Genomic DNA, 27736 nt, shown 5'->3' with positions numbered 1-27736 from the left:
GATTATCAACTATAGACTTCAGCTAGACCTCTGACAGTATGTACTGGAGGACAGGTAGCATTTCCTCCTCCTATCGTAGTCTAGACAGCTCTGGCATTCAAAATATGGCTTGAAAATCCATGGACACATTTCCGTGCACATTCCTCAAAGGGTGCACTCTTGACTGCGTGACTCATGCGCTGACGTTTGCTTGCAGCTGCCTCCAAAATCGCCAACTTTAAACCATCATTTTTATTTAGCCTCAGTGAGATGCCATGAACAGGATGTAGGCTGATTCTTCCACTAACTCCCTCAAATGAGAGTAAATTTGTAGGTCAATTTAAATGACACCCATAAATAAGCAGGAAAAATAATTCAACTTTAGATAGCCCATGTCTAAAGTCTGATAATAAAAGCAAGAATGAAGGTGAACAAGGTCTTGTAATAGATTCACGGCAGCCATATTGTAGTCCAGAGGAGACTGAGAATACGCTGGAGATGTTTAAAGTGTTTATTTTTGCCATTTTTGGCCATGTATGCCCAAAAGTTCAAATTGTACCAAATAGAACTGTTTCTAATATTAGACTGCTTCAAGGGTTAGGAATCCACCTTAGAACAGATAACAATTCAAAGTTGAAACAAGTTGTGACGGAAGAACAACATGCAGATGAATTATACTCAAAAGTGCAACAATCATTAAAAAAAAAAAAAAAAAAAAGTCATCCTAAACTAAGTGCACCAATGGAGCCAAACCCAAACATCAAACTGTTTCTTCCAAGTTTGAGCCTTGACTTTTGATTCTGGATTTTTCCTTACCATTGTCAATTGTGGTTTCTGCAAATCAGGCGACTAATCCTTAATTGCGTGTGTACCACTCTTTAGATGTTAGATGTAAGGAAAAGGACCGACTGCTTGGAATCATCACACATACTTGGAAAATATGAAGAAGGAAAAACTCCAGTAAACCACCACGATGCCCCTGAGCAAAGAATTTATCCTGCTCATGGCCAGTGGTGGAAGGTTGGTTAGCCAAGGAATGTGAGTTTCCCTGTCCGTCAAAGTCGAAATTTTGAATGATTGACATTGCGAAATTGTTATTTCACAGTGTCCGAAAAGTGGGCAAGTGAATTCTGGGCTTTTGCTTTCATTAAGTTGTCTTCCATTTTCCTAGGAAGCGCCTTGAAGTTTATCCCTTAAAGACGATGCCAAGTAGGAAGATCGGCCAGTACCAATCCAATAATTTCCAAATAAGTCAGTGTAAGTGTGAGAAAATTATACATCTCAACACTGCACAAGATTATTTGCTGAGTCCAGAGAACAAGATCTCATCATTTTAAGAACCCCCTATTATTTCATAAATCTTCCGCTGCGATGCCATCCAAGTATGTATCACTGATTTCTGTCCTACCCGAGTCGGAGAACAATGGCGGCGTTAAGCAAGCTCGCCGTTTTCAGAATTTACCCTTAAAGTGGAGGCCACCCGAGTGCATGGCGGTCGCTGCTGATAATTCACGGTGGACAATTTGCATGAGGCATTTGCCAAATGAACTCCATGCAAATTCACTCTCATAACCGTTGCCATTTTTTTTTCCCCTCAAACACATCATTCCACCAGTTTTCCAGAACTGCAGGAGTGCGCTGTATAATCACACACTTTATTAATGGTAGAGAGTGGGGGGCGAAGGTGAAAAATGAAGATCAAGATGTCTAATCTGTAATAGACGCTTTGCAACAACATGATTTATAGTGGTGACTGGCACATAGCAGAGTGAGTCACCCACACCATCTGCCCCTTCCAACCACCTTGCTGGGGCCCATGCTTCATCAGCACTCCTCCCAGGGGTGATGGATGGCCTGTCCATACTTCCCAATGACTAAAGTCAACTCCCTCCACACCAATATTACTCAATTCCTATCACCCTTCCTCTGACTCACCCTCGGAAACACCATGGCTACGTTTTGCTACTCTGCAGCAAATTAGGGTCAGCAACGTTTGTGCCCCAGACCACATTTTCTTCATTTAAGGTCCAAATCACATCAGTCAGCATTTCTTCACTTGGAGAAAAGAGATTTTCATGCAGACACCTCATGTGGTGCAATTTACTCAACTGCAGAAGGGTGTAGACGTAAACGGGGAGGCTCTTTGTTTACACGATTTGTACGATTGAATTGTACATTAGTCAAACCTCTCTTCTTGGAGCATTCAAAAGAGGGTGCTAGAGATAGCGACCCGAGTTTAGCTTAGCTGTCAGCACGCACAACTGGCACCAAAGGTATCCATTTTCTTTGTCACCAGACAACCAGCCAATGAAGGATAAACAAATAGACAGCTTTTAAACTTATTACAGCGTTTTAGCCATGAGATTATTTTTTTAACGGAGAATATTGACAATACTGGACTTACATCGTTTGTTTACGATGCGACAAATGTTTTTCTAGATTTTGAAACTGGTTGAGGTTATGTCATTAGTGTTAATTAATTAAATAAAATAAGATGTAATAAGAGTGTTCATAAATTAGAATTAAAGCTTTATTTGAGTTTTAACAAAATTTCAAACTTCTCGTTCATTAGATAATCATAAACCCCATGTGCTCAGCATTCTGAACATTTTTGTCTGACATTTTTAAGAAGTCCAAAATGTAGACATTAGGAGTTTGTGACGTATTTAGGGATACATTTTTGGAAAATTATATCAATTCCTGGAACATAAACAGAGACTCATAAAACATTGTGGAATGATTACGTCACATTCTACTAGACTGCTTATCGTCTCTACATAACAAAGATATCATCTTCAACACTGCACAGTTTAGAAACATGTGGTAAGTCTCCACAACGTAATTTATCTGACAGCCTGTTTACGCTTTCGATGCTGCTGTTTGGTTTACTGACTGATTTTTGGGCTTGAGTCTACTATGGACTTCTCATACAGCCCCCCCCGCTAGAATGATTAAGATCCAGGATTATTTCATACCTGTGTAGACTTCGGCCTCAGAGGGGTCTTCCACCCGTTTATGCTGAATGATGTAGTCTGAAACTTTGCAGCCAATCAGAGGCTCCACGTCCAACCACTCCAGGGCTACCATTGTGCTTGAAGGTTCCAGGTAAGGAGCGAGGCGTAAGCTGAAGAAAACCAGAACAAATGTCCAAGTGACTATATTATTAAGCAAATGATCAGTATAGCATTTTAATTCTACATTAAGTGTACTGTGTGACAAAGCTGTTTTCTGCTTTGTACTAAACTGTGGTAGCAAATTGTTGTTTCTATCTGATATTTCCCTATTAAATCCCTGGGTGCCTTTGATATGACCTGGAGTCAGTAGTTGATACAATCTTCAAGTGAATCATCAGGACACCTCGAATGAGAGTATGTTCCTGTCAGAGGAAGGGCTAACTGACAGCTATTAGGACTTGGGAACTGTCCTTGTGTCTGTAACTTTCTTAACTGTGCGTGTGTAGATGGCGCATCCGTGCATCCATCCATAAAATCACTTTGATATGTGCATGAATTCTGAGGTGGCATGGCGTCGCCTCACACTTACACCGGCTGCCTGAGGGGACTGCAGTTAGGCAGGCCATCTCTGCTGAAGGCACTCAGGTCACAGCGACACCAGTTATCAATGACGTCGCCCTTTCCGGCACACCAATATGAGCTCATTGTGGCGCTCTTGAAGGCCTGTAAAGGGTAACAGGTGAGAGAAATGCAATTATCTCAGAGAACATGCACTGCCTGTCCATCTATGTGCCCCGCGGTCTGAGCACATACACACTAACGTAGGAATCATCATACTTATTCCTATACGATAACTCTCCTCTAGTCACTTCCTCTTCCATGTTCCCTAAAATAAATCGTGGGAATGTAAGTGTAAAGCTTAAAGCTAGCTGAAATGTCCTTCAGTGTATAAATATTCTTTTTATGAAAAGGTCTAGTCAGATGGGGCTCACTAAGATAGTAAGCACAGTTCACACACACACACACGTAGACAGAAGGACCTTTTCAATTCCACTGCTCCCAATTACCGGAAGCGAGGAACATCTCACTAATATCGTTGAGCTTGCGCTGTGATATCATAGATGCGCTGTGACTTTCATGATGGAGGTGTGAAACCCCCCCATGCCACCACCGCTTCGACGTCTACGTTTGTGCGGTCGTCTGTCTACAGTGGCGGATGTGAGGCAATGACATCATCTCCTTGTACTGCTTCATTAGCAGCCGAAAGCAAAAATCAAATTTAAGAAGCTCAGTCATTCTCTAAAAGGCAGTGAAATGCCAATGGGAGCGTCCAGGCAGTAAAATATAATGTCAGGGCTTCCCTTAAAGCCGCAGGAGCCATATAGGGAGTTAAGCACTCTGGCTTCCCCTGTGACGCAATTGGATCAATGGGGCACTCGGTTTATTTATGCGCCCTTAACTTAACTTTGGACAAGTGCTTGATCACGGTCACAAAAACAGGACAGTGGAAACACACAGAAACATTATCGCCGGGTACCAGGCGCCCAACATAAAATAACAAAGAGGAGCCACTCCTTTGTTCACATCAGGAGAAAAGCAAGAACGCTACTTGAAGACCATCACCCTCTCGCACGTCGGCAATGCACACACACCAAATTAATTATTGATTTCCACAGTTGTTTCATTCCGATGGAGCAATGCCGAGGACACATGGGTTCACAGTCCCGACCACGAAGGTAGACAAATGTAAACTTTCAAGCACTTCCCAGCAGAGGTGGGAGTAAGTAACATATGTGAAAGTTACAAGTAAGTCATAAGTCTTAATCTTGAAGTTTCAAGAAAGAGGAAATTTTTTGGAGTAAGAAAATCTGGCAAATCACACATCTGTCTCTTCCCCGCTTGAAGCCATGTGGCTGCAAGAAAACAACTTTTGTAGGGGTCTTGTCATCTATTGTCAGCAGGAAACGGGCCACAGACAAAGTCAAGACGTTTAAAAAAAAATGGACTTGAGGTCTACACAAAGCTCACAGATGAGACAAATCGGAGGTATGACCTCAGCCGCTCGAGGCCCGCCATGCATTTGCCGCTATTTGAGAGCCCATATGGCTATGCACGATTGGGTGCATGGCTGCATATGTGAAAAAAATAGACAAAACCATTACCACCGTGTTTATGTTTGACGAGTAATGCATGCCAATCCCTCCTGGGTGAACGCTGATTGTAATGATGGTTTCAGGGCTAGCGGAAGGTTGAAAGACCTAACGTGGAGGTGACTCAAACACATTCAATAATCGCTGTTACTTTTCTTTTGTTCACTTATAAATTCCATTTTTAACAATATAGAGCAGTGAGCGGTCAAAGACACACACACACCTTTGTCACTATTCTACTATTTTGTAATATTATTTTACTAGTCTGTCAAGCTTCCCAACGACAACAAAATTAAATTGACAAAAACGCCTCACGATAGAAAAAATAGTTACCCACCTCTGGCCTGCATATTCACCCTATGAATAAGCCTGAGTCCTGACAAAGTGGTATTTGCCCAATAAATAGAAAAATTGACAAATAAATAAATAAATAAATACATAAATAAATAAATACATACATAAATAAATAAATAAATAAATAAATAAATAAATAAATAAATAAATAAATAAATAAATGTCCAGATTCTGTTCATCATTGTTGCACCAGCAACTCCGTTTTTAGTCACTTGATCCGCATAACAAAAAGTGTTAAGTAAAAAAAGAATTATAAGTTCGGTTAGTAATGGAATGCAGTGAAAGCGGCGGAGGTTCATGTGTCCATTGCTGCTACTTGATAACAAGATGATATCTTTTACTTCATTGATTATCCATAGATACATTTCCCAGAACACTACAGAGGCACATACATCCAGTCTTAGACTAATGGGAGGATAGAAGACAAATCATTATGCATTATGTTTCATTTTGGAAAGGTAGATATTTTGACAAAGATGTTATTGGATTTCCAGATTTGCTTTTACTATCGATTGATGGTCCACATGACAATATTGTAATAAATTGAGTTGAAATGATTACATTTCAAACCTATGACGATAATACCTGAGCATCAGCGTCAACTCAGGCTACAAAATTCTCAGCGTTGACGTCATGCGCGGCAGACTCGCTGGCACCAAAACACTATTTGGAGCTTTAATTTTCGTAGAAGCCTGACGTGACTTACAAGAAGGCCTGGGAGGCCACTGTGACCTCTTAATGTATTAATCAGTTTGTGCACTATAAGATGACCATATTACTGTCCATCTTAAGCAGCTAATACAAGAAAACACTGGCCAGCTGGCCCACAGTATTGATTTATGAAGTGATCACCAGTGGTGGTAAAGAGTCAGCCCACACAGGAGATCGCCTTTGGTGACGTATGACTGAGGCCTTTTCGAGTGATTACGCAATAACATTTGCATCAGAAGAAAAAATGGAAAATAATAAGAAAAAATCAAATTTAGAGCTACATGCATTTTCTTGGAGCGGCAATATTCATACTTAAGTTAAACCATCCCACTATATCTTGTGTGGTTGGATTTGAAACCATTTATTGGAACTGGCTCGGTGTACTGTATTTTCCGGACTATAAGGCACACCGGACTATAAGGCGCACCTTCAATGAATGGCCCATTTTAAAATGTTATCCTTATATAAGGCGCACCATTAATGCATCATGTCAGATTTTTAATCCAAATCAAATCGTTTTCCATTTTATCTTTTTTACTTCAACTTCAGATGCAACAAATTACTTTATAATCACAAAATATTTATCCATAGTCTTTTTGATTCATGATACATAGTCTTCAGCGGGCCATTTATGATTGATTTCATGACACAATGCTTCTGGCCAGTTTAAATTTAGGAATTTGGTCCATATATAAGGCGCACCAGACTATAAGGCGCACTGTCGGCTTTTGAGAAAACTTTAGGTTTTTAGGTGCGCCTTATAGCCCGGAAAATAAGGTATTCACATTTTCTGTGAATTTAATGTACCAGGCTACCTCTGCAGTTTATCAAACACGTTCATGGTTGGTTTTTGTTTGCACGTTCAAGGAGGATTTTCATGTCTTTGGAGCCAATAAAGGGCACATTTGCATCAGAGTTTATTTAAATCTTGATTCTGGCCAGATATCTCTTTCAGACAAGCCCCCGAGAGGGGCGGGAATTGTGTGCAAGCATGACAGCAGCCTGCCTTCAAGATATAGAGCATTCTTAGCTGCTAAACTCACAAGCAATTCGGTCAAAAGGCTCGCCATAACTCAATCACGGTAACGCGGGGCTAGTGGCAAGCTATTGCGTATATTCGCCGGGGTGTTTTTCTTTCTGAGGGTTCCTTTTAATGTGCTTGCCGTTATTATGCAGTTATTCAAGATCTCCATTCCAGTTAAGACCTGGTATAAGCAAGACCAGTTTGGGAGTTGATTAAATTAATAGCGCTGCATCACCAATGAAGCGAGCCTATAATCATAATGTCTTCCTTTCTCATCAACTGAAGTAAAATGATGACCGTGCATATAAGTTTATGTAGTGTTCCAGCAATTTATAAAGAAGGTGCAACACCAGATTGCACTGCTCAGGGTGTTGCTACCTGATCTCATTTATGTTTAATGTTCTCGATACGGTTTACGCAAAAGTGCAAAGTAGGTAATTTGTGACCTGTGAGAAAAGAAAAAAAAAAGAAAAATTTAGCACTTGAGAGAAATAAAATAGAATATCGTACTAAAAGATTGACACCAGAAGTAATTATATTAATGAGCAATTGCCGGAGCCGTTCTCTGGATAAAAATGGTTATCTCACCCTCGCCTATGAGGTGAATACAAGAATAGGATTTGTTTTTCTTTAGGGGGAACAAAGGGGGGCCAAGGATAAGGGGATTACGCAAATTTCTTTTTTTAAGATTTTGCCAACGCGTCAAACTGTGTATTTTGTAAATAGTATCAAACAATTTGATGTGGACTTTTCAACCATTGGGAAAAATGTTTTTCAGACATTAATTGAGCCTATGGGAGCCATGACCAATCTCTGGTGAGGTTCAGGTGCAATACAAGGGAGATCATCAACCTACCAAGTATCTGAAGCGATTCCCACATTTTTGTACTTTCCAGCTTCGTCACGAGACCATGAAATAGAAATGTTTTTTTATTTTCACTTCAAGTCAGCATCTTGTTCTTAACAAAAATGTGGGCCTTGCTCCATAAAATTCCACATTTTTACCCTTTAGAAATTCTGCTAATGGCAAAGAAGTTCTACCAGGCTTGTGTCGGTTCTGAGAACATGCACAGAGGGATAGTGTTGAATTTTGTCATTTAACATTTTTGGGAGGGTTGGGTTAATGGACAATCCCCTGTGATGTAAAAAAATAATAAAAAGGTTTGACCACCAGCCCAAAAAATGAATGAATTAATGGATAAATAAATAAATAAATAAATAAATAAACTCATTACTTAAATTACTAACTATTTAAATAATAACATTGATATGTGAGTTATTGTATTATGGCCATTTTATTGATTAGTTAGGATTCAGTTAGAAAATAAAAATAAAATCATGTCAGCATTTGTTGGGTGATCTTTGCCTAATAACACGTATAAGTAGATTTTTATTTCCCATACCCCATACACAGCTACAGTTCTTGTCTTACATCATCCACCTGCTCATAAGAGCAACTACTCTTCCATGTTCTTTTTTTTTTTTTTTTTTTTGCACAGTTAGGCCCCAAAAAATGAAAATAAATAAATAAAAGCAGAAGAACAAGCTCATCACAGAGAAAGCTTTTGCAACATGGCAGCTGTCTTTCCTGATCGAGGCAGCCAAGTAGAAAGAAGTCTCAAAGGTGCGTGTGTGAAAGACACACGCACGCACGCACACACCCAATGAGCAGTTGTGTGCCTTTCGACGGCTTGAATTCAATACATGTTAGATGTACCTTTTAATGTACCTTTCAGCCTCGCGGCAGCTGCACTTGCAGGAGCCAAGAACAGAAGCAAAAGGAAGTTAAAAAAAAAAAAAAAGACGAAGAAGAGGAGAGTGATGGACTCCCCTCCCTCCCTAGGGGTCGATGACATCAATAAGAAGCTAATAATCCTGCCTGGAGCTACCTCGCAAGAGCAATCCACTGCAGTCCAGCCCTCCTCCTCCACATACATCTGACTCTGTACATCCCCGCAAGATCGTAGCTATAGACAGGAGGGGTGAAATGGGGGGCCGAGGGTTTAGGAAATAAAGGGAATGGAGACGTTTTTGCTCCTCTTCACGTTTAGTTATCGATGAGGCCCGCTAGGGATTGTCTGCTATTGACTGTGCTTTTCTTTGGGGCTGCGGTGCTTGTTATGGGAGGCACGCACTTTGCAGGGTTTTGTTATTGTATATGTGTGCACGCCGTGTTTTGTTTGTTTCGGATATTGTTAGGTGAGCTGATTAGATGCCTGATTAGGGCATGCATAAAGTAGCACCGCGTGATAGATGCAAAGACAAATGTAAAATTGAGCAAAAATGGGGTAAACTAATTTCAACCTGATATCATAAACTGCACCACCTCCCCACACACACCCCTTTCTCAATCATAGTCTTATGTAAAAGCAATCTCCAATGATTGACTTCCATGGTCAAAACATTTGGCCATTATGCTGATATGTTATTACAGACGGCTGTCAAAGGTTGTTTAGCCGTACACACACGCCACACACACATAGAGACTGTGACTTGCTCACAAAGAGAGAAAACCATGATGTCATCTTTTTATGCTTGCTGTATGGCTGGGCTCTTTTACTAAAAAATAACCATCCGATGCCCCCTAGAGGTGATGAGTTGAAACTGCTCCCTTAAAGCAGCACTGTCAATGATGAGCGTAAGGACCATCAAAGCTTACTGAACTCAACTTTACAAGCAGTGCCCTATTACAGTGATACAGAGTTGACAAACACAACAACTCCTGATCTAAACTCTCCAACTGGGGAAGGACAAAAACTCAAAATCCTATTTGGGGAAAAAAGAAGAAACCTTGAGAATGAACCAGGGATGGTAGGACCCCCACGTCCTGGATGACAAGGCTGCAATGGATGCGAAATGGACCACATTTATCACACCACATAGTCCGATTTAATCTTAGCTACAAACGCATGGATGGCTTGTGGAAAGTGATTTTTCCTCAGGCCTGGATGGAGAAACTTTCACAGCAAAGCCTCTGGGGAAGTGGTCCACCTCAGATCTAGATCTAGTCAGTCATTGTTGAGTCTATGAAGCAACAGCATCAGATTCAGCCACCGAGTTGAGTCTATAAAGCAACAGCATCAGATTCAGCCACCGAGCCAATTCTCCAGGCAGAAGAAGTTGGGAAGGAGAAGTGGTGCCTAAATGTATTTTAACTCGGTAACAGAATTTAAAGATGAGCTCGAAGTAAACATTTTTCTACTTTTACTGATGTAGCCATGATTTCCATGGGTAGGGCATTGGAGAATACTGGAACGCGAATAAAAATTATGTATAACCTGCTGACTTATTTTTAGCTCTGAGCGACGTAGTTTTCGGGAAGGAACATACTGTACCACTAAGTCAGCAAGACAGGAAGGTTCTAAACCATGTCATATTTTATGAGAAAGAAACAAAACCTTAAAATCACATTTCGAGTGGACCGGGAGCCAATGCAAGTTGGCCAGTCTATGAGTAATATGATCAAACTTCCTTGTCCTTGTCAAGAGTCTTGCTGCAGCATTTTTGCAAAAACCACAGGCTTTTTAGACCAGACACGGTAAGACCAGAAAACAGCATGCTGCAATACTCAAGGCGAGACATAACAAATGCTGGAACAATGATCTTTGTGTCACTCATGTACAGAATAGGCTGGAGTTCAGCAAATTTGCCAGGATGAAAAAAACAGTTTCAGGAATATCAATGTGCTTTTGAAAGGAGATATTTGAAACAACTATAACCTGAGGTTTATGGGGAATATTATTTTTTTTCTAATAATTCTGAGTTGCAGCCTTGAACAACTGCATGCGTCTAATACCGCCAATACATCGCTAATTTCAACCAATCATGTGGGTTCGTTTTAAAGACATGCATCGTTGGGTAGCGGCGGCATAACAGTGAAAACTAATGTATTTGCATGATACTGCCAAGCGGCAGGGTGTAAATACTGAACAAGAGAAGGCCAAGTACTGATCCCTTCAGTACTCCATGAGTGACGTACTAACTAAACTGAGAGGTCACATTACCATGGAGTACATGGTGCGTTCTTTCTGAGCCATACTTTCTATAACAAGAAATTGCTCGAGTTCATGTGATCATTAAGCTGTTGTGCTTGAACATTTTCAAGAATTCTCTGGATAAATGGAGGATAGAATGGCCAGGGGGTGCTTGAGCGGATACTCATGTTTATTCAGCAGGAACTTTGGAAGCAAAGGCAGTGGGAAAGCAGAACAGTTAAAGATCCTTGTTGGTGTCCAAGTAGTGGAGTGGCCAAATAACAAAAATATTTCCCGGCCTCTCAAAACTTAAAAATAGTCTAAAAAAATCATAATAATAATGGTACAAGTAAATTATAGAATGTAGGGAGAGACTGTAACGTTTGTCACTTCAGATGTGGTAGGGACATGTACGAAAATATGCAACTTAGGCTAGGTTGTTGGTTTTGGAGCATTGAGCAATATCATAAAAATAACAACATATTATAAGTCTCACCTCTTTGGTCATGTTGTCCTGGACCAGGCTATAGAGAGGCACCACGCGGCTGACTTCCAACAAGACAGGGATGGGCGAGGGTTGTTCGCCGCCCCTGCCACGGCCTCTCGCCACCACACCTCCTGCCACCGCGGCTTGGTGGTGGCATAGGTGGCAGCTGAGTGGGCAGCTGCCCTTCTCCTCGCAACGGATCTCCACGCTATTGACGGCATCATCGGACAGCAGCTGGCTCTTCTGTAATGCCATCAAATAGCTAATGAAGGGCACCGATTTCAGTTCATGATGCCCTCCAGCACCACCAAGCCCTTGTTCTGTTGCCTCTGGAAGAGAGAGAGGGAGAGAAAAAAAGAAAACAAGGACCGGTATGACAAACAGCTTGTATAACAAACAGCTTATGGTCTACATCTGGATTGACTCTCTCGCTCAAGAACAACAACCACTAAACCCACCCTGTCATCAGCTTTCTAAAGGCTGGATGGCAGGAAGAGGGGCTTTCTCCCCGTAGAGTCAATAAGCAGTGTTTGATCTTCCCGTTGGAGGTGGGGTGACAGGAAAACAAAACCATTCCAGAGAATGACGAGACAACATGTGTGTGAGGAATCAAGAGTGTCATTGTCACATTGTCACTGCAACGGCATCAACAACCCTAACCCACCAAGAGCCCATAACATCTGTGGCCCCTAATCGTTTATGAGCCACTTAGGTGTCGGTACATAGTCAACCCTAACTACCGGAAGAGGACGACAATATGTGAGGAATGTATGCCACCCCTCCCCCGAAAAAAAAAAAGTTTAATATTGTCTATAGGTGCCACAAGCAGCATACTACTACTTTTGTCTAAATGTAACTCATCAACTCACTTCAATGAAATAAATTGGGAGATTGGATGGATGGATGGATGGATGGATGGATGGATGGATGGATGGATGGATGGATGGATGGATGGATGGATGGATGGATGGATGGATGGATGGATGGATGGATGGAGAGAGACAGATAGATAGATAGATAGATAGATAGATAGATAGATAGATAGATAGATAGATAGATAGATAGATAGATAGATAGATAGATAGATAGATAGATAGATAGATAGATAGATAGATAGATAGATAGATAGATAGATAGATAGATAATTGATTGATTGATTCCCGGGGGGAAATTCAGGACCCAAATTCAGGAGCTCGCCATTATCCACATCACCATCTTCATTCTCATTATGCCCTTTTCACACATGACCTTTGGCGCGCATTCGCTTATGTGTGTTTGTCTTATGCAACAGTTGTCTGTCGACGTGCAGGTAGACACAGACACAGACAAGAAGAATGGTGCCAATTTCCCCGGCCATTGATCTTGCACCAGCTTGTGAATTAAAAATGTCGTTGTTGGTTGCAGTATAATTACTCATCTGGGACACAACCCCAGTGGGTGGCTGGGGTTGCGTTGCCCAGGGCAACAACGGGCCAGGTGACGAATAAGTTCCATAGCAATGCAACACAAATGTTGCAAGGTATGGATAATAATTTATGCTTCAATGTGTTGACTATGCCACACATACATATAAGTCATTGTTATAATGGGCACTCGTAATGGCACAATATAGTATTCAAATATATGTGTAATGTAATGTAACATTATAATGTATTTCTCAGTACAATATAAGCTTTATTTTATTTCAACATCATGCCATACTACATAATAAAAATAGGATAATAATCAAACATGTCAAAAATATAACTTTACTCTAACTACAGAAAGTAAAAATATTTACATTAATTTTTACTATTCCCTTACTGTTCTGCACAGTGCAGTACTGTGAGCCAATTCGATTAGAAGAGTTATTCTGCCACCCAGTGGCCATTCTCTGCAATCTCGGGTCAAAAATCGGGTACGTCATTTTAGCGCTTGGGCTCCCCTCTGCGTGAATGATGAATGCTTCCCCAAGTAATATTAATATTTTTTATATACTGATACAATACATGTTGTGATTTTCCTGTAAATACTATATCAAATTCAAATTAGAGGGTTAGGGTTAGTCCTGTGCGTTTTTGGTTGGTTCAGTTTAGAATAGCGGGCGTGAAACATCAGCAGCCAATCACGACAAACGCTTTCACTCACGCACATACGTAAGCACGTAAACATGCGTGGGTGACGTCATTGCCACTGCACTCTCTCCAGCGGACGCAGTGGCAGAAAAGCTCGCACGTCTGTTTCAGCACATCTTTACTTCCCAACTTGCAGACAGAGGTAATCTATTTGTATAAGAGCATATTTTTCATGTACGGTTTTAAAAATGATCCATTTTGCATACGGAATGACGGTGTCGCATGCACTCAATGGTGACGTTTGGCTTGTGTGGCCTGTCTTGTTATTAGCCTGATTTTATGAAAGCTGCCTGGCTTTGATACTTGCACACACCGTCTGCATGCTTTTTAAGCAACCATTTAGCATGATACTCCTTTAGAAATTGGCTAGATACGTCCTTGTTTGTACGCCTTAAACCAAGTGTCATTTTATATTTTGACAGCTGAGACAAGCGCTTGCATTTTACGCCCAACTCAGTCTAAATGTTACTGTGTGGACGATGAGACAAACATTCGCACATGTTTTTTCTCAGGATTTTGTGGTCATCAATATGTGAATTTCAGAAATATGAGCATGCAGAAATGAAGGAAATGATTGCATTTTCGATTTACTCTGCAGTGGTCATATCCAAATATTCATAGTAAAGATTCTGAGAATAATTTGGCTCTTAATTATGATTGAATAACAATAACACAACAATGTGGTAATGATGTCATATCAGATTCATTTCGATTTAGAAATGGCTTTGGAAATGTCACAAGTGGTGACCCAAAGAAGAGCCCAGTCCCATGTTTCGTTCTTTGCAACCCTAATCCAAACAAAGCTCAACTGATTGAGCCACCCTTGCCACGCCTAAACAACATTCCACCAACACTATTCATGTCATGGTAACCTATATGGTTTTCTTTCTTTCGGGCAGCAAGCCATCATGGCAGCAGCATCTTACCCACTTGATCCAGATCTAATGAGGGAGGTCCTTGAATGTCCCATCTGTCTGGAGACCTTCAACGAGGACCAAATGAGACCTAAACTCCTACAGTGTGGTCATACTGTGTGCCGCCATTGCCTGGAGAGGCTGTTGGCCAACACCATCAACGGCGTGCGCTGCCCTTTCTGCAGTAAGGTCTCGCGCATGAGCAGCATCTCGCAGTTGGCAGACAATCTCACAGTGCTCAAGATTCTTGACTGTGCTACGTCGTGCGGCGCGGCTGCCGCCGCCCTCATGTGCGGGTCCTGCTGCAGCCGCCTGCCACGACAGTACTGCCACGACTGCACCGTCGTTCTTTGTGAGCTCTGTAAAGTCGAGGGCCATCTACATCGCGGTCATTCCGTTCAGCCTGTACGGATGGCGGCCGAACAACGTCGGAAAGAACTTGGCGGCAAACTTTCCGCCCTACGTGATATTGTAGCGGAAATCCAGAAGAAAAAAACAGCTATTGAAAACATTACCAAATCGTTAAGAGCAAAGTACAGAGTGGTGCAGCGGGATTACACGGCGGCTGAGCTGCAGCTTCAAGAAGACCTGCGGCGCTCTCGGAGGACATTCGCTGCGTCGATGGCAGAGGTACAAAAGCTTAACGGGCAGGTCCTTGAGGAGCAAACGTACCTCCTTAACATTGCGGAAGTAAAGGTGGTCTCGTGCTGCGACTATCTAACCATGCGGGTGAGGCAGAGCGACATCAGCTTGCTCCGGGATGATGGAGGTGGGTGTGAGGACGAGGAGCTCAACCTCAAGGGGACCTTGCCCACCGTATTTCAGCTGCACGAGCCAGAGTTGATCCGGACGGAACACTCCAAACCAGCAGAAGTGGGCCGATTGACCACAAGCACATTCACGGTCAATACAGAAAATTCAGAATGCACTTTAGATATTCCGCTTGAAGGTGACGTTGAGGGTCTAGACGGGGCTGTAGGCGGCACAAAGGGACCAACTGCTGATCTCTACCGAGATGTTGACATGATTGCTGCAGTAGATGACAGTATAAGTGGCTCACCTGGCACCTTTAAGTCAAAGTCAATGGACGCAGGGGGGGAAGCACAGGGAGGTGCATGTGCAGGCCCCCCGGTGTGCCAGTTTGTGAAGAAGATGGGCTGTAAAGGAGCTCTTCCCGGTTCTTTTAATTTACCGGTTAGCATCTGCGTAAGCCAGCACGGCGAGGTCCTTGTGGCTGACCGTGGCAACTACCGAATCCAAATCTTCAACCGCAAAGGTTTCCAGCGCGAAATCCGCCGAAACGCCAGTAGCATTGACAACTTTGTCCTGAGCTTCCTTGGTGCCGACCTGCCGAACCTCATGCCCTTGTCCATCGCCGTTACGCCTCAGGGACTGATCGGCATCACTGACAACTACGACAACTCGGTCAAAGTGTACACCATGGATGGGCAGTGCGTGGCCTGCCACAAGAATCAGCTCATCAAGCCCTGGGGCATAACCGCAATGCCCTCGGGACAGTTTGTGGTGTCGGACGTGGAGGGCGGAAAGCTCTGGTGCCTTGCCGTCGACCGCAACCTCGGCGTGGTGAGCTACAGCCGGCTGTGCTCGGCCGTGCGGCCCAAGTTTGTGACGTGTGATGCCGCCGGAACCGTCTACTTCACCCAAGGCTTGGCGCTCAACTTTGAGAAACGCCACAACGAGCCCCACCTAGAGGGCGGCTTCTCAATCGGCTCGGTGGGCACCGACGGCCAACTCGGCAAGCACCTCAGCCATTTCTTCTCCGAGACGGAGGACTTCTGCTGCATCACCGGCATGTGCGTCGACGCCAACGGGGATCTACTAGTTACGGACAGTGGCAGAAAGGAAATCTTGCAGTTTCCCAAAGAAGGAGGCTTTAAAATTCTCATCCAGGAGGGACTGAACTGCCCTGTTGGGGTGGCCACCACACCCAAAGGGCAGCTATTGGTGCTGGACTGCTGGGACCATTGTGTCAAAGTCTACACATACATTCAAAGAAGGCACTCGTCCACCTCCTAAAGGCGTGAGCCACACAAAGCGCAAAAAGGAACCATGGATTTGTTGGATGTTTGAAAAAAGTACGCAGAAAAATTATTTAACTTATTCTCACAATAATTTGTATAGGCCAACGGAATTTTAAATTGTCACTTCAAAGTAACACTACCGAGTATGAGTTCATGATCTTGCAATAATCTTTATATTTAAGAATACAGTTGTCCCATCCAAAAAAATTTCTATTATTGGTTAAGATTTTTAATATGTCAACAGTAAAGAGAGTTAATAGCATAAATTTGGGGCTCTGAGCCCGTGAAGCACTTTATTGTGGACTCATTGTATTAATTGCATGTTGACAGCTTTAAAGTTTACTGTGCAGTCGCTAATAAGTGAAAGATGTTGGTCAACTGCATTCAGTAACAATCAGGGAGCATGCACAGTACTCTTTGATACACTAAATGGGTTATTGTTTGCTGTGGGGTGTGTGGAATATTAGACTAGTGTGTGTGGATTTGTGGGTTTTCATTCATTGTCTACATTTTTTAACCATAGGTAGCTGTAAACGTCTACATTTCCTTCAGCTTAATGGAAGCGGAACGGAAGTGAGTCTAGAAAATGTCAAACAACCGTAAGTGCAGGAGCGGGCATAATGTCAACACACAAACAAGCTCGGAACATTGCGAGAAATCCAGCAAATTTATACAAAATAATATTTTGTGTCCCCAATGTTCATTTGAGATAATTTAATAAAATGGACATTACATTTGTAGGGAAACATCAATAGGGCTAAAGATTATTATTATTATTATTTTTTTTTTTTTCTTGCTAAAAGATTTAACATCTTCAATATTTGGGCAAAACAGTGGTAACGTACAAGTAAGTGAGCATATAGATGATACTTAGGTCTTAGCAGCCTATTCTGCATCTACATCCTGTATTTCTCTTTGTATTCAACTCCTACATTATGTCTTGTCATAAATCGTATCTACTCATAGTCAACCAACAGATAATATTCTAAATAGTCAGAAGCAATGTTTTTTATTAGTCTATTTTCAACTAAAAATTCACAAGGCATAGGGTACCTTTTGTCAATTGTTTTGTTTCAGTACTTGTGAAATACTAACAGATTAAAAACACTCCACCTCGTGTCAACACAAGAAATATTCTATACGCAGTAAACACAATGATACGTAACTATATATGCACACTTGTCATTGCTTCGTCAAAACTAATTAATAGATTGCTCAAGGTATTGAGAAAAGTGTTTATTGTGGTTTTCATCCACGGTAGTCGTATTTGTAGTTCAAGAACCAAAACATTCGAAATGGCTTTCAGTATAATCAAGTGCGGTTATACGCAATGGCAGACTACAAACTACAATATATATTTTTAAACTGACCATTACTATCATTGAATATTTAAAACTTAACACGTGGCTGTGTAAATGGCACAAACAGTACCATAAAGATTCTTTTTTTTTTTTTAAATTTGCGGAACCAAATCCTACATCATATGGGAACTATGCCTGCTGTATGCACCTTCCAGCCCAGGTTGTGTTCTTGAGAGCACATTTTTTTAGCCTTAAACATAACTGCACTTAAATCATTGCTACATACACAGCATGCATGTTTTAGTCAATTAAAAAAAGAGATGAAAATCATTACATCCAAGCTGTTGTGTTTTCTTTGGATCTTTGTCATAACTCAAGTGGTCACAGGCAGAAAATTTATATATATATATATATTTAAAAAAGTGTCCTTCTGTCAGTGTGCTAAACAATGTGTGTCACTTTTTTTAATCAAGCAGCATTTCATCTAGCTATTATTGTTGGAAACATTTGTTTTTGGTGTGTGTGCTGAACTCCCTCCCTTTTCCCATGTCTCAGGTGCTCTAGAGCATGTGAATTTTACAATGTGTTGAACACATGGACAAAATAAAAGTATTGTTGTGTATTGTTGATTCTCGAGTGCAATAAACGTTTTTGAATCAAACTTACCTTTAACGTTGTCGAAACAGTTTGTGTTCTTCTAAAATAATTCAGCCTATTGCAAATGCTTTGAATAGTAAGTCCAACTTTTACTCAATGTATAATTGCACAAGTGCCTTGTGTATTTATTTTGTCTCACCTTTCTGGTATTGAAGCCAGAGCTGCTGCTGGGCCTTCTTGCTGGGGAAGTAGACGCTGCAGCTGAGCTCAGAGCCGTACAGCGCCTCGGACACATAGTGGCTGCCATATTGCCTGAGGAATGCCAAAAGCTCCTCGCGCGTGCTCTCGCCTGACAGCGTCTTTAGAACCTTGGCGAAACCTAAATGATCACGAAGGAAAAAATACAACTATCACACAACGAGAGCGAGGCATGCTGTCTACTATTGCTTGCCACTTTCCACAGAGTTGATACTCTAGGTCAGGGCTGTCAAACTCATTTTTGTTGCGGGCCGCATCGTAGTCATAGTTTCCCTCGGAGGGCCATTATGATTGTCAACGTCTTCTATATACAGTATAGGCTACAAAACAAATTAATAAATAACTAGTTTTGAAATCAGACTAGTAAAAACTGTTCAAATATTTTAAAAAAAGTCCAATGGTAATAACAATTCTAAGCAATATCTTTATTTTTTTTAAAGTGAAGACAATTTTTAATTTTAGTAATGACACAAAGTCGTTGCAATTTTTTTCTTGGCGGGCCACATAAAATGATATGGCGGGCCGTATCTGGCCCCTGGGCCTTGAGTTTGACAACTATGCTCCAGGTTAAAGAATCACTGGTCATAATGACAACAGATGCGGTAATGCTTCTTTGGCTGACCTGAAGCAAGAGTGATGGAACTGAGCTTGACTTTGTACAGATTGCTCCGCACTCGCCACTGCTGAATCATGGGATAGCCCGCGGCCTCGTTGAACTTTGCTACACCTAAAAATGATGCACAATTTCGGACATGAGATTCCGAAGATAGCCAGACAAATAGAAAATAAAGCAGACAATGAATCACAGATAATAGACAGAAACAAATAATCAACAAATAAAAAACAAGGTAATCTTTGTTAATATTAAAAAAGAAAAACTTTGTTTTTTTTTCTAAAAAAAAACTAGTAATAGATGTTGGCAACATTTTAAATTTTTGATGTTAGAAAAGTATCAAGTCTTCCACCATACAAATTACTGCAGGAGCATGCACTGGAGTTGTTGCAGTGCTGCTTATGGACAAAATATTAAGAAAATTATTGACCAGCTAACTCATCAATTTTTTTTAATCATTTTCTATGAATCATTGTTGCTAGGAAACAAGTTACTGTTCTGTGCTACATGTAGCACAATCTCATGAAGTCTCATTAGCTCCACGATGCACCGACAGCTTAATGATTCACTCATTATTATGCCAAACCCATCAAGTTTGGAAGAAAAAAAAAATCCCTGCCTGCAGTACTCATAGTCCCAACAAACCCACTCACCTGTGAGAAGATCCTGATTTGGCAGCGGTTCTGATAACACACCTCTGCATTGTTCTTCAACCGGCAGGGGAAGAACCATGAGGCCGTCGGCTAGCTGGGGGAAGTCCTTAACGAAGTTGTTATCTCTGCAGGGAGGAACAAGGAAGATTAACCCACATCAACCTGTGATGCATACTAATTTATTCAAAAGTGGCGCTTTGGTGGAGCTAAGAGGGTGGGAAAAATAACTCAAGGGAAGATGCATTGAACAGAAGAAAGTCATCTACTACTAAATTAATTAGATGCTGCTGTTGTTGGCAGCACCTCTGGCGCCACTGGCACCAACAAGTGCGGGAGGGTGTGTGTGTGTGGGGGGGGGGGGGGGGGGGATGAGTTTAGTAGCAGTGTTGCTGTCCATGGTGCTGAAAGCAGAAGCTCCTCCGATGCAAAAATATTAGTAATTGCTCACGGGGAAAAAAAAGAGACAAAAATTGACCATTCAGAGTGCTCTCAATTACAAAATTGTGTGTGTGTGTGGGGGGGCATGATTGTATAACTCTTTTGGTCAATGTTCATCCCATGAAATACAAGAGAGGCCATTTCAGAAAATAAACAGTCATGAGGGACGGCGGGGTGTGTATGCGTCCTCTTTTGTTCGATGGATGAACTGCTTTGGGCTTTTTATAGTCGAACGCAGCCAGCTCGCTTCAATTTCCTCGACAAAAAGACAAAATGTCCCTGCTGCACTGCACGAGCTCAGACGTGTGCAGTGGAGACCCAGGGGACTGTGATTCATTTTTTTCCATCTTCTGTAGCCTTCTGCAAGCACAAAGCCTTGCGAGTCTCATACCAAAGTCATGATTGAGTCAGAGGCGGGCAAAGTGAGTAGCAAGTAGTGCTTCAACGATGATTACAGTGGATTAATCCTCACATTTAAAGCACTGATTGTAGAAAACATTGATGGTACCGTTCATGCTTTGACCTACTAAATTCAAGTTTGATTACCTCACAATGACACAGAAGGACACACATTGTATGAAAAGCTCACCCCGATAAGATTGTATATGTAAATCTTGTTTTCAACTTTGTATGACCCTCATTGTGTGGGCCATGTCTTGTCACCGTGGGATAGGGGGGAACGAAATTTCGGTTTCTTTGTGTGTCTTTGACATGTGGAGAAATTGACAATAAAGCTGACTTTGACTTTGACTTTGATTGTCTAAGCAAGCTAACAGAAATATCCATGGAGCCCAACAACTCCCAAATCACCGTGAAGCATCTAGGAAAACATCTTGGGTAGGTTCTGCAGGAAAAGAGTATTGTAGGAACATTAGCTTCAATCAAGTTAAGGCAGAACACTCAATGATCCAAAACAGCTTTGTCCTAACATGCAGAGTTTAGATGGATAGCTAATAATAGTTTGCTTCACGTTGTCTGCAGTATTGCTTGATTTAATTCTTCCTGCTTCTTTAATCGTGTCCATCATCAACAGGTTTGCACGCCATGAGGCATTTCAATGATTGCTGCATCTTCAGGCAATGAATGGGTCCGCTCAACAATGCCAACACTGTAAGCCATCCAGGATCCATGTGTGGTGAGCACTTTCCAAGACTCCTTAATCCTTCCCACAGGAGCCGAGTACCAAATACAAATCCTTTGCGCGCTGCACCACAAAGAACTCATTGTCCAGTGTCTCAATCTGCTAATTATACAACATCACTTTTATGCGACTAAATGGCATTAAGAATCGTTAATGTAGCATTTAGCTGGGTATATTAAATGATAAAAAAATACAAAGAAAATAAACAATATATTTGTTAGTAATGAACATATTTGAAATTTAAAAAAAAAAGCTTATATTAATATTGATACTATAATAATGAATGTGAGGGCTGGGCACATTTGTTTATGTGTTGATTTCTTTATAATTAGGTTTTAAAAATGATGTCATATTTTATTATGTATTTAATTCAGGATGTATGAAATATAACTGTAATATATGTAATTTTTTTGTTACTTAGTGAAATTCAAATTACTCTTAAAAAAAAGTAATTTGCAGCAAGAAAAGTGACTATTGCAATTACAGCAAGTGAATCAAGGAGGAGCGTTAATACACCAATACTCCACTAGAGGTCACTCTTTCTCTGCATCAAAAAAGACCCTTATTTTCAGGAAGGATGCTCAAAGCTTCATTTTTTTCTGTGCTTTATATAAGACTGCACCATGGTCTTACTTTTTGATTAAGAGCTGTAGTGCATCAAACTCTCTAAATGTATTCATAGAGCACCAATACAATCACGTGGTAACAAATGAAACTGACACACAAGAACATTAGCAGGATCAGAGAGGCCATTCGTGGAACAGAGCTGCCAATTCAAGAGGTGGATGGGAAGTAATTATATTTCCAACCGAGGTGGAAGAGAAGACTCCCAGCCAATACCACCATACCGGCGGTACGACAAGATGTTTCCCAACTATGCAAAGTCTGATTCCAATGTCAACTATCGGCTGTTTATTTAGTCATTGGGAATTTAGAAACACAACCTCTATGGCAGTGGTTCTTAACCTGGGTTTGATCGAACCCTAAGGGTTCGGTGAGTTGGTCTCAGGGGTTCGACAGAGCCTCCACTGAGGAGGTCTGAACAAACCAGATTTATTGTGTAAATTCTGATTTGCCAGTATGTAATTTGTTAAGAGTTCATGCATTGTCATGGTTTTGTTCTTTGAACAAAGTGATGTTAATGCACGGCTCATTTTGTGCACCAGTGTAAAAACATCTATGTCGTGAATCAAAAAAAAAAAAAGAAAAATAAATCACGAACGAGGGGTTCGGTGGACGCGCATATTAAACTGGTGGGGTTCGGTATCTCCAACAAGGTTAAGAACCACTGCTCTATGGTAATGCCCTGGCTACTGAAGTTCATTTCCACGCTAAATTTGACTTAATTGGGACAGCAATTATGCATGTTACTGTCAAACTTAGCATAAAGTATTGTTGCTGTGGTTATCTTGATTTCTTCTTGGCAGTGTAAACATAAATAAGTGGGTACTCGAAGCAGAAAAAAAATGCTTCGAGCATCCATTCATCCATTTTCCATGCCGCTTGTTCTCACGGGTGTCGCGGGCGTGCTGGAGCCTATCCCAGCAGTCATTGGGCAGTAGGCTGAACTGGTTACGACCCAATCGCAGGGCACACAGAAACAAACAACAATCTGCACATGCACTAAAACCCACGGGCGATTTGGAGTGTGCAATCTGCCCACCATGCATGTTTTTGAGATGTGGGAGGAAACCGGAGTACCCGGAGAAAACCCACGCAGGCATGGGGAGAACATGCAAACTCCACACAGTGAGGGTCGGAGCCGGAATCCTGAGTAACTCGTGGACTCGTTTCAGCCCTAATTTAAATAAATGATGTACTTTAGATTATTAAAAGCCGTGAAACACTGCTCCGTAGATGTCTCATGTTTCCCAATTAGAAAATAAAAAAACCCTGATAATTCATACTATTCATTGCAAGCCAAAATGCCAAGACAAAACATTGACGTCTAAAATATGACTATTTTCCGTGTTAAATGCTGACTTTAATCTTGTAATATTATGCTTTATACACACAAAGAAATCCCTCCCCCCTCTCTCTGTGTCTTTCTCTTTCTCCGTTTTTTTCAATACCAGTAAGGATATCAGATATGGGTCACTGAAAATAATAGTAAAAACAAAGAAATCTGATAAAGTCACGAGTTTGTAAGAGGGTATAAAACCAGTCGTGTAAATGTAGCCTAAGGCAAATAGAGTCTCCAGATGCTCCATATCTTGCTCCATCTTCTCCTCATCATGGAAACCCACCCCCCGCTCCTTCAAGAATTTGATCGTTTTTAAAAGATAAGCGGCAGCTGCAAGGAGATTATCATAATTGTACTTTTGAATGTCTCGACGTAAAAAAGTCATCTGATGTCTCACAATCTTCTCCCTCCGTACATCCAGTGGCATAAAAAATACAATAAAAGAGGCACAAAACGGCATGCTGGCAATTTCTGCGGCTGCCTCGCTGTTTGGCTTCAACAATGAATGACATAATTAGCTGTTGTGGCAAAGAAAGGCACACAACAAAAAGGAAATCGAACAAATACACAAAAACAGCAAACAAAGTTGAGCGAAGAGTTCATCAGTTCATGTTTACAATTGTTCCCAACAATAACATTTGTGAGCAGTTTTTTGCTTTGGTGTCTTTGTATAGACTTATTGTAACATCTGAACTCATTTGTGGCCACTTTTCATCCGCTCTGTATTTAACGTTGGACAATTTCCCACGGCACAGCTGAACATCTCTCACGGCACACCGGTGTGCCATCTGTGTTTTATTTTTTTAGGCATTACTAATCAAAATGTGTAAATATATACACGCACAGTGTGTGCCACGGCACACTGGTTGGGAAAAACTGCTTTACAACAATATGTTGGATGCACCCTCACTAGTCCAAACACAGCATTCTGATTAATATTCATCTCAGAGGGTGGCCATTTTGCTGTCGACTAAAAATGACATCACAGTTGCCTGGTCATACCCAATCACAGCTCGGCTTCAGAAAATTGGTAAATCCGGTGGAGATTCTTTTTGTTTAATTCGGATTCCACAAACGAAACAATAATCAGAACATTGTCGGCTGCACAGACCGTATTACTACAATGAACATTTTGGGGTTGACTTCCCCTTTAAGAAGAGGGACATCGATTTCTTGAAGTTTTCACTGTTCACAAAAATCCAACTGAAGATTTATTTAAGTAATGTGCAGATGCAAAGTACTCTTCAGCATTCTTTTTTTAAACCTTATTGTATAAAGCAAAAAAACAAATCACATCCCTCCCCTGACTTGTACATACAAGTGAAACACAGTGTAAATATGTATCCTTTATTCTGCCACATTGGAAGCTGTCTGCCTTTTGCACAGCGTGGAAATGAACTACCAGGGCCAGGGGCATTACCATAGAGATTGCGCGTCCAAATGTAGCGTAAGGAAGGAAGGAAGAAAGGAAGGAAGGGGAGGGTATAATAGAAGGCAGCTTGCTATACAGCTAATTGGAAGACATTACTTATTTTTTTTTATCTCTCATTTTTTGCATCTTGATGCTTCTAGAAGTTGATTTATCGCTTGGACAGCATGCATGTCAAATCTGCTTTTCTGAGGAGACCAGCGTAGCAGATATGGTTGACTTTCTGTTTAAGTGGTCCAAAGGCATCCAAAAATCAGTCAATCTCGTGTCGGGGGTGAATTCATTTTAACTTAGCAAGAGATGCTTTGGAGTAAATGTAACTCCTGTTGAGGCCACAGAAAGGCAATAATAATAATAAAAAAAAGTATATATATATATATATAATTGTTAGAAATATATCATTTGCTTCATTAGTGAAACTAATACCCCATTAATCATTTACAACTTTATGTGCATTAAAAAGCCTTCCACAAATGTGTTTCCCTTAGTATTGTTGTGAGGCCACTTTTGCAAACAATCTATTCAATCAATGAGTAATTAGAGATAGACATGCGGGACAATTAGCTGTCATGTTGTCTGTCAACCTGCCAGTCAATGTCAAACGACCAACTGCGATCATGTGGCAAAAAAAGTCATTTGCCATTTCCTTTCCACTGAAGAATACAAAATACTAATACTGCCGCCAACTTCATGAAAGTAAGAAAAAAATTATTATGAATAATGTATGAAAGGTAAATGCTGGAAAAGTAGGATGAAAGGACAGAGACAGATAGCAAACCCGAGGGGGAAGTGAAATTGCAAACAGCGGCAGTACGAACTTCGCTGCCTCCCTCGCCAGGAGTTCATTAATCAATACTAAAACCATCTAGCTTCTAATTCTTACTTTTTAGCCCAAGTCCAAAAAGATCTATTCACACAGCTTTTTTCTTCATTAAAGCCGAGCAGGGTGCTGAAGGCATCTATCAATGCCAAGCATTGTTAGCTACCTCCTGTGAGGCAACTCCATCAAATGTTGACGCTTTGATGCCTTATGTTGAATATTCTCATTTGTCACCCTGCGGACCGCTGTCGGTTCTACTGACAGCTCCGCAAGGTGATTTGAGCTGTGCACAGTCTAGAACGGACTCAATTGCAGCGTTTGGGATTGTGTTATTTACAACGAATGAATGTTCAGTGAGACAATAAATGCAAAAATAAAAAGGGCTGGAAATTGTATTCTCACCATTCTTGATTTCATCTCCTGTGTAGAGAAACATTCGGCTTGAGTCTGCCACTTCTCACCTCATATTAAAAAAATATTTTTATGTTGAATTATCAACAGAAGGGGACCGGGTGAACATATGTAGAGTTCACTTTTTTTTTATATTCAACGCTCAAACAATCGAAGGGTTCTTGAGTCACAACAAGAAGCTTGCTGAATTTTAGAGCTTCAACTTTAATTCTGAATAACACTGCAACTTTCTTTGATGAACTATGTCCTCAAAAACAAGTATTTCCAGCTCTGTAATTGCAATTTTCTCATCATGAGCTTTCTGTTGTGATGTCAATGTAAAGTCTATTGATATTTTAAATGGTCACCAGCAGCATCATGCTGTTTTTGAAACTAATTGGTATTCAAAGTTTGTCCTTGAATCTTCACACTTGATTCAGGTGTTTCTTTTTTAAATTGCTATTTCATTTTCCCTTATCAAGGCTTTCTTTTTCCCCTTCGGTCAAACTGGCTGCGAATTTGCGGTAAGCCTCTTTGGCAACAGCTGTTTTTAAGCCAGGTTTACTTTAGGCGCCGCCTTGTGCATACGCTCGTCCAAACTGTGTGAGTCCTACCATGTAAGAAGAAAACGTTTCAAAATTAATAAAGTGTAGTGAAATAATCAGAAATAAAAAGTTATGATAAAGGCTGATTTTGTAGTGCCTTCCCAGTAAAAAACATGGATTTCTGAATTTTGCATTTTTGTTCTATAATCTGAAAAAAAATCAAATAAAGGTCAAAATAAGTAATAATTCACTGAACTGCAAAATACTCAACAAAGTACTTTTTTCTTATAGCTTATCAAGTAGAAATCATGAATTGCAAGATTTTTTTAACTAAAATGAATGAGGTTTTCATTAGACTGCACATATTTTTGTCAAACTTTCTAATTTAAAAAAAATACACATTATATAATAGCAATTCTACACATATTCCCAGAAGCAGCCTTGTTACATTGTGAGCTTAAAAATAGACTGCTTTCTCGTCTTGGTGCTATTGTTAGCTCGTGAGTGAACGATTCGTTGAAAAGAACGATTTTTTTCAGTGAACGAGAATGAACGAATCGCTTCCTAAAGTGATATATGACTTCTACCAGTAGGTGTCGGTAATGCGCATTGAAGCTGGCGCCACCTCGCCATAAAACAAAACGAAGAAGAAAATGACGTCACTTCCTGTTCACGAACGAGCCGTGAATTGCATTTCTGTCAATTGAATGGATCTGTGAGTGAACGTCTCAGTGAGTGAGTGATTTGCATTTCCAGTTCCTCGCGAGAACGGATCAGTGAGGGAACGAATCCTGACTTTCCCATTCGCGAACGAGTAATGGGTCAACTGTCTTCCTTCCCGTGCATCAACGGATCAGTCAGTGAACGTGTTGCGTCTCCCTCCTG

The 27736-nt window shown here is 41.0% G+C and overlaps 2 protein-coding genes across 3 annotated transcripts in view; one reads left to right on the top strand and one right to left on the bottom strand.

Moving 5' to 3' along the window:
* astn2 (astrotactin 2) overlaps positions 1–27736 on the bottom strand; it is a 153798-nt gene that overhangs the window by 22350 nt on the left and 103712 nt on the right. For both annotated transcript variants that reach the window (XM_088391186.1, XM_088391187.1), the window contains exons 14-19: positions 20126–20250; positions 19482–19586; positions 18801–18980; positions 11643–11962; positions 3523–3656; positions 2955–3103 (exon numbers count right to left, since the gene is read on the bottom strand). In XM_088391186.1, coding sequence (XP_088247312.1) covers positions 2955–3103; positions 3523–3656; positions 11643–11962; positions 18801–18980; positions 19482–19586; positions 20126–20250 — 1013 coding nt within the window. The remainder of the gene's footprint in view (positions 1–2954; positions 3104–3522; positions 3657–11642; positions 11963–18800; positions 18981–19481; positions 19587–20125; positions 20251–27736) is intronic.
* On the top strand, positions 13782–18669 carry trim32 (tripartite motif containing 32). Its single transcript, XM_088391191.1, has 2 exons — positions 13782–13889; positions 14647–18669. Exon 2 carries the CDS (start codon positions 14656–14658, stop codon positions 16696–16698), a length of 2043 nt encoding a protein of 680 aa, XP_088247317.1. The 5' UTR covers positions 13782–13889; positions 14647–14655; the 3' UTR covers positions 16699–18669.

This window comes from Syngnathus floridae, chromosome 12, assembly GCF_059516105.1.
Source record: "Syngnathus floridae isolate MCC-2025c chromosome 12, RoL_Sflo_1.0, whole genome shotgun sequence".
NCBI classification, from domain to species: Eukaryota; Metazoa; Chordata; class Actinopteri; order Syngnathiformes; family Syngnathidae; genus Syngnathus; species Syngnathus floridae.
This window is presented reverse-complemented; position numbering and strand designations above follow the sequence as displayed.

Excerpts from the sequence above, each read along its gene's own strand:
- trim32 (XM_088391191.1), top strand. The coding sequence starts at position 14,656 with ATGGCAGCAGCATCTTACCCACTTGATCCAGATCTAATGAGGGAGGTC.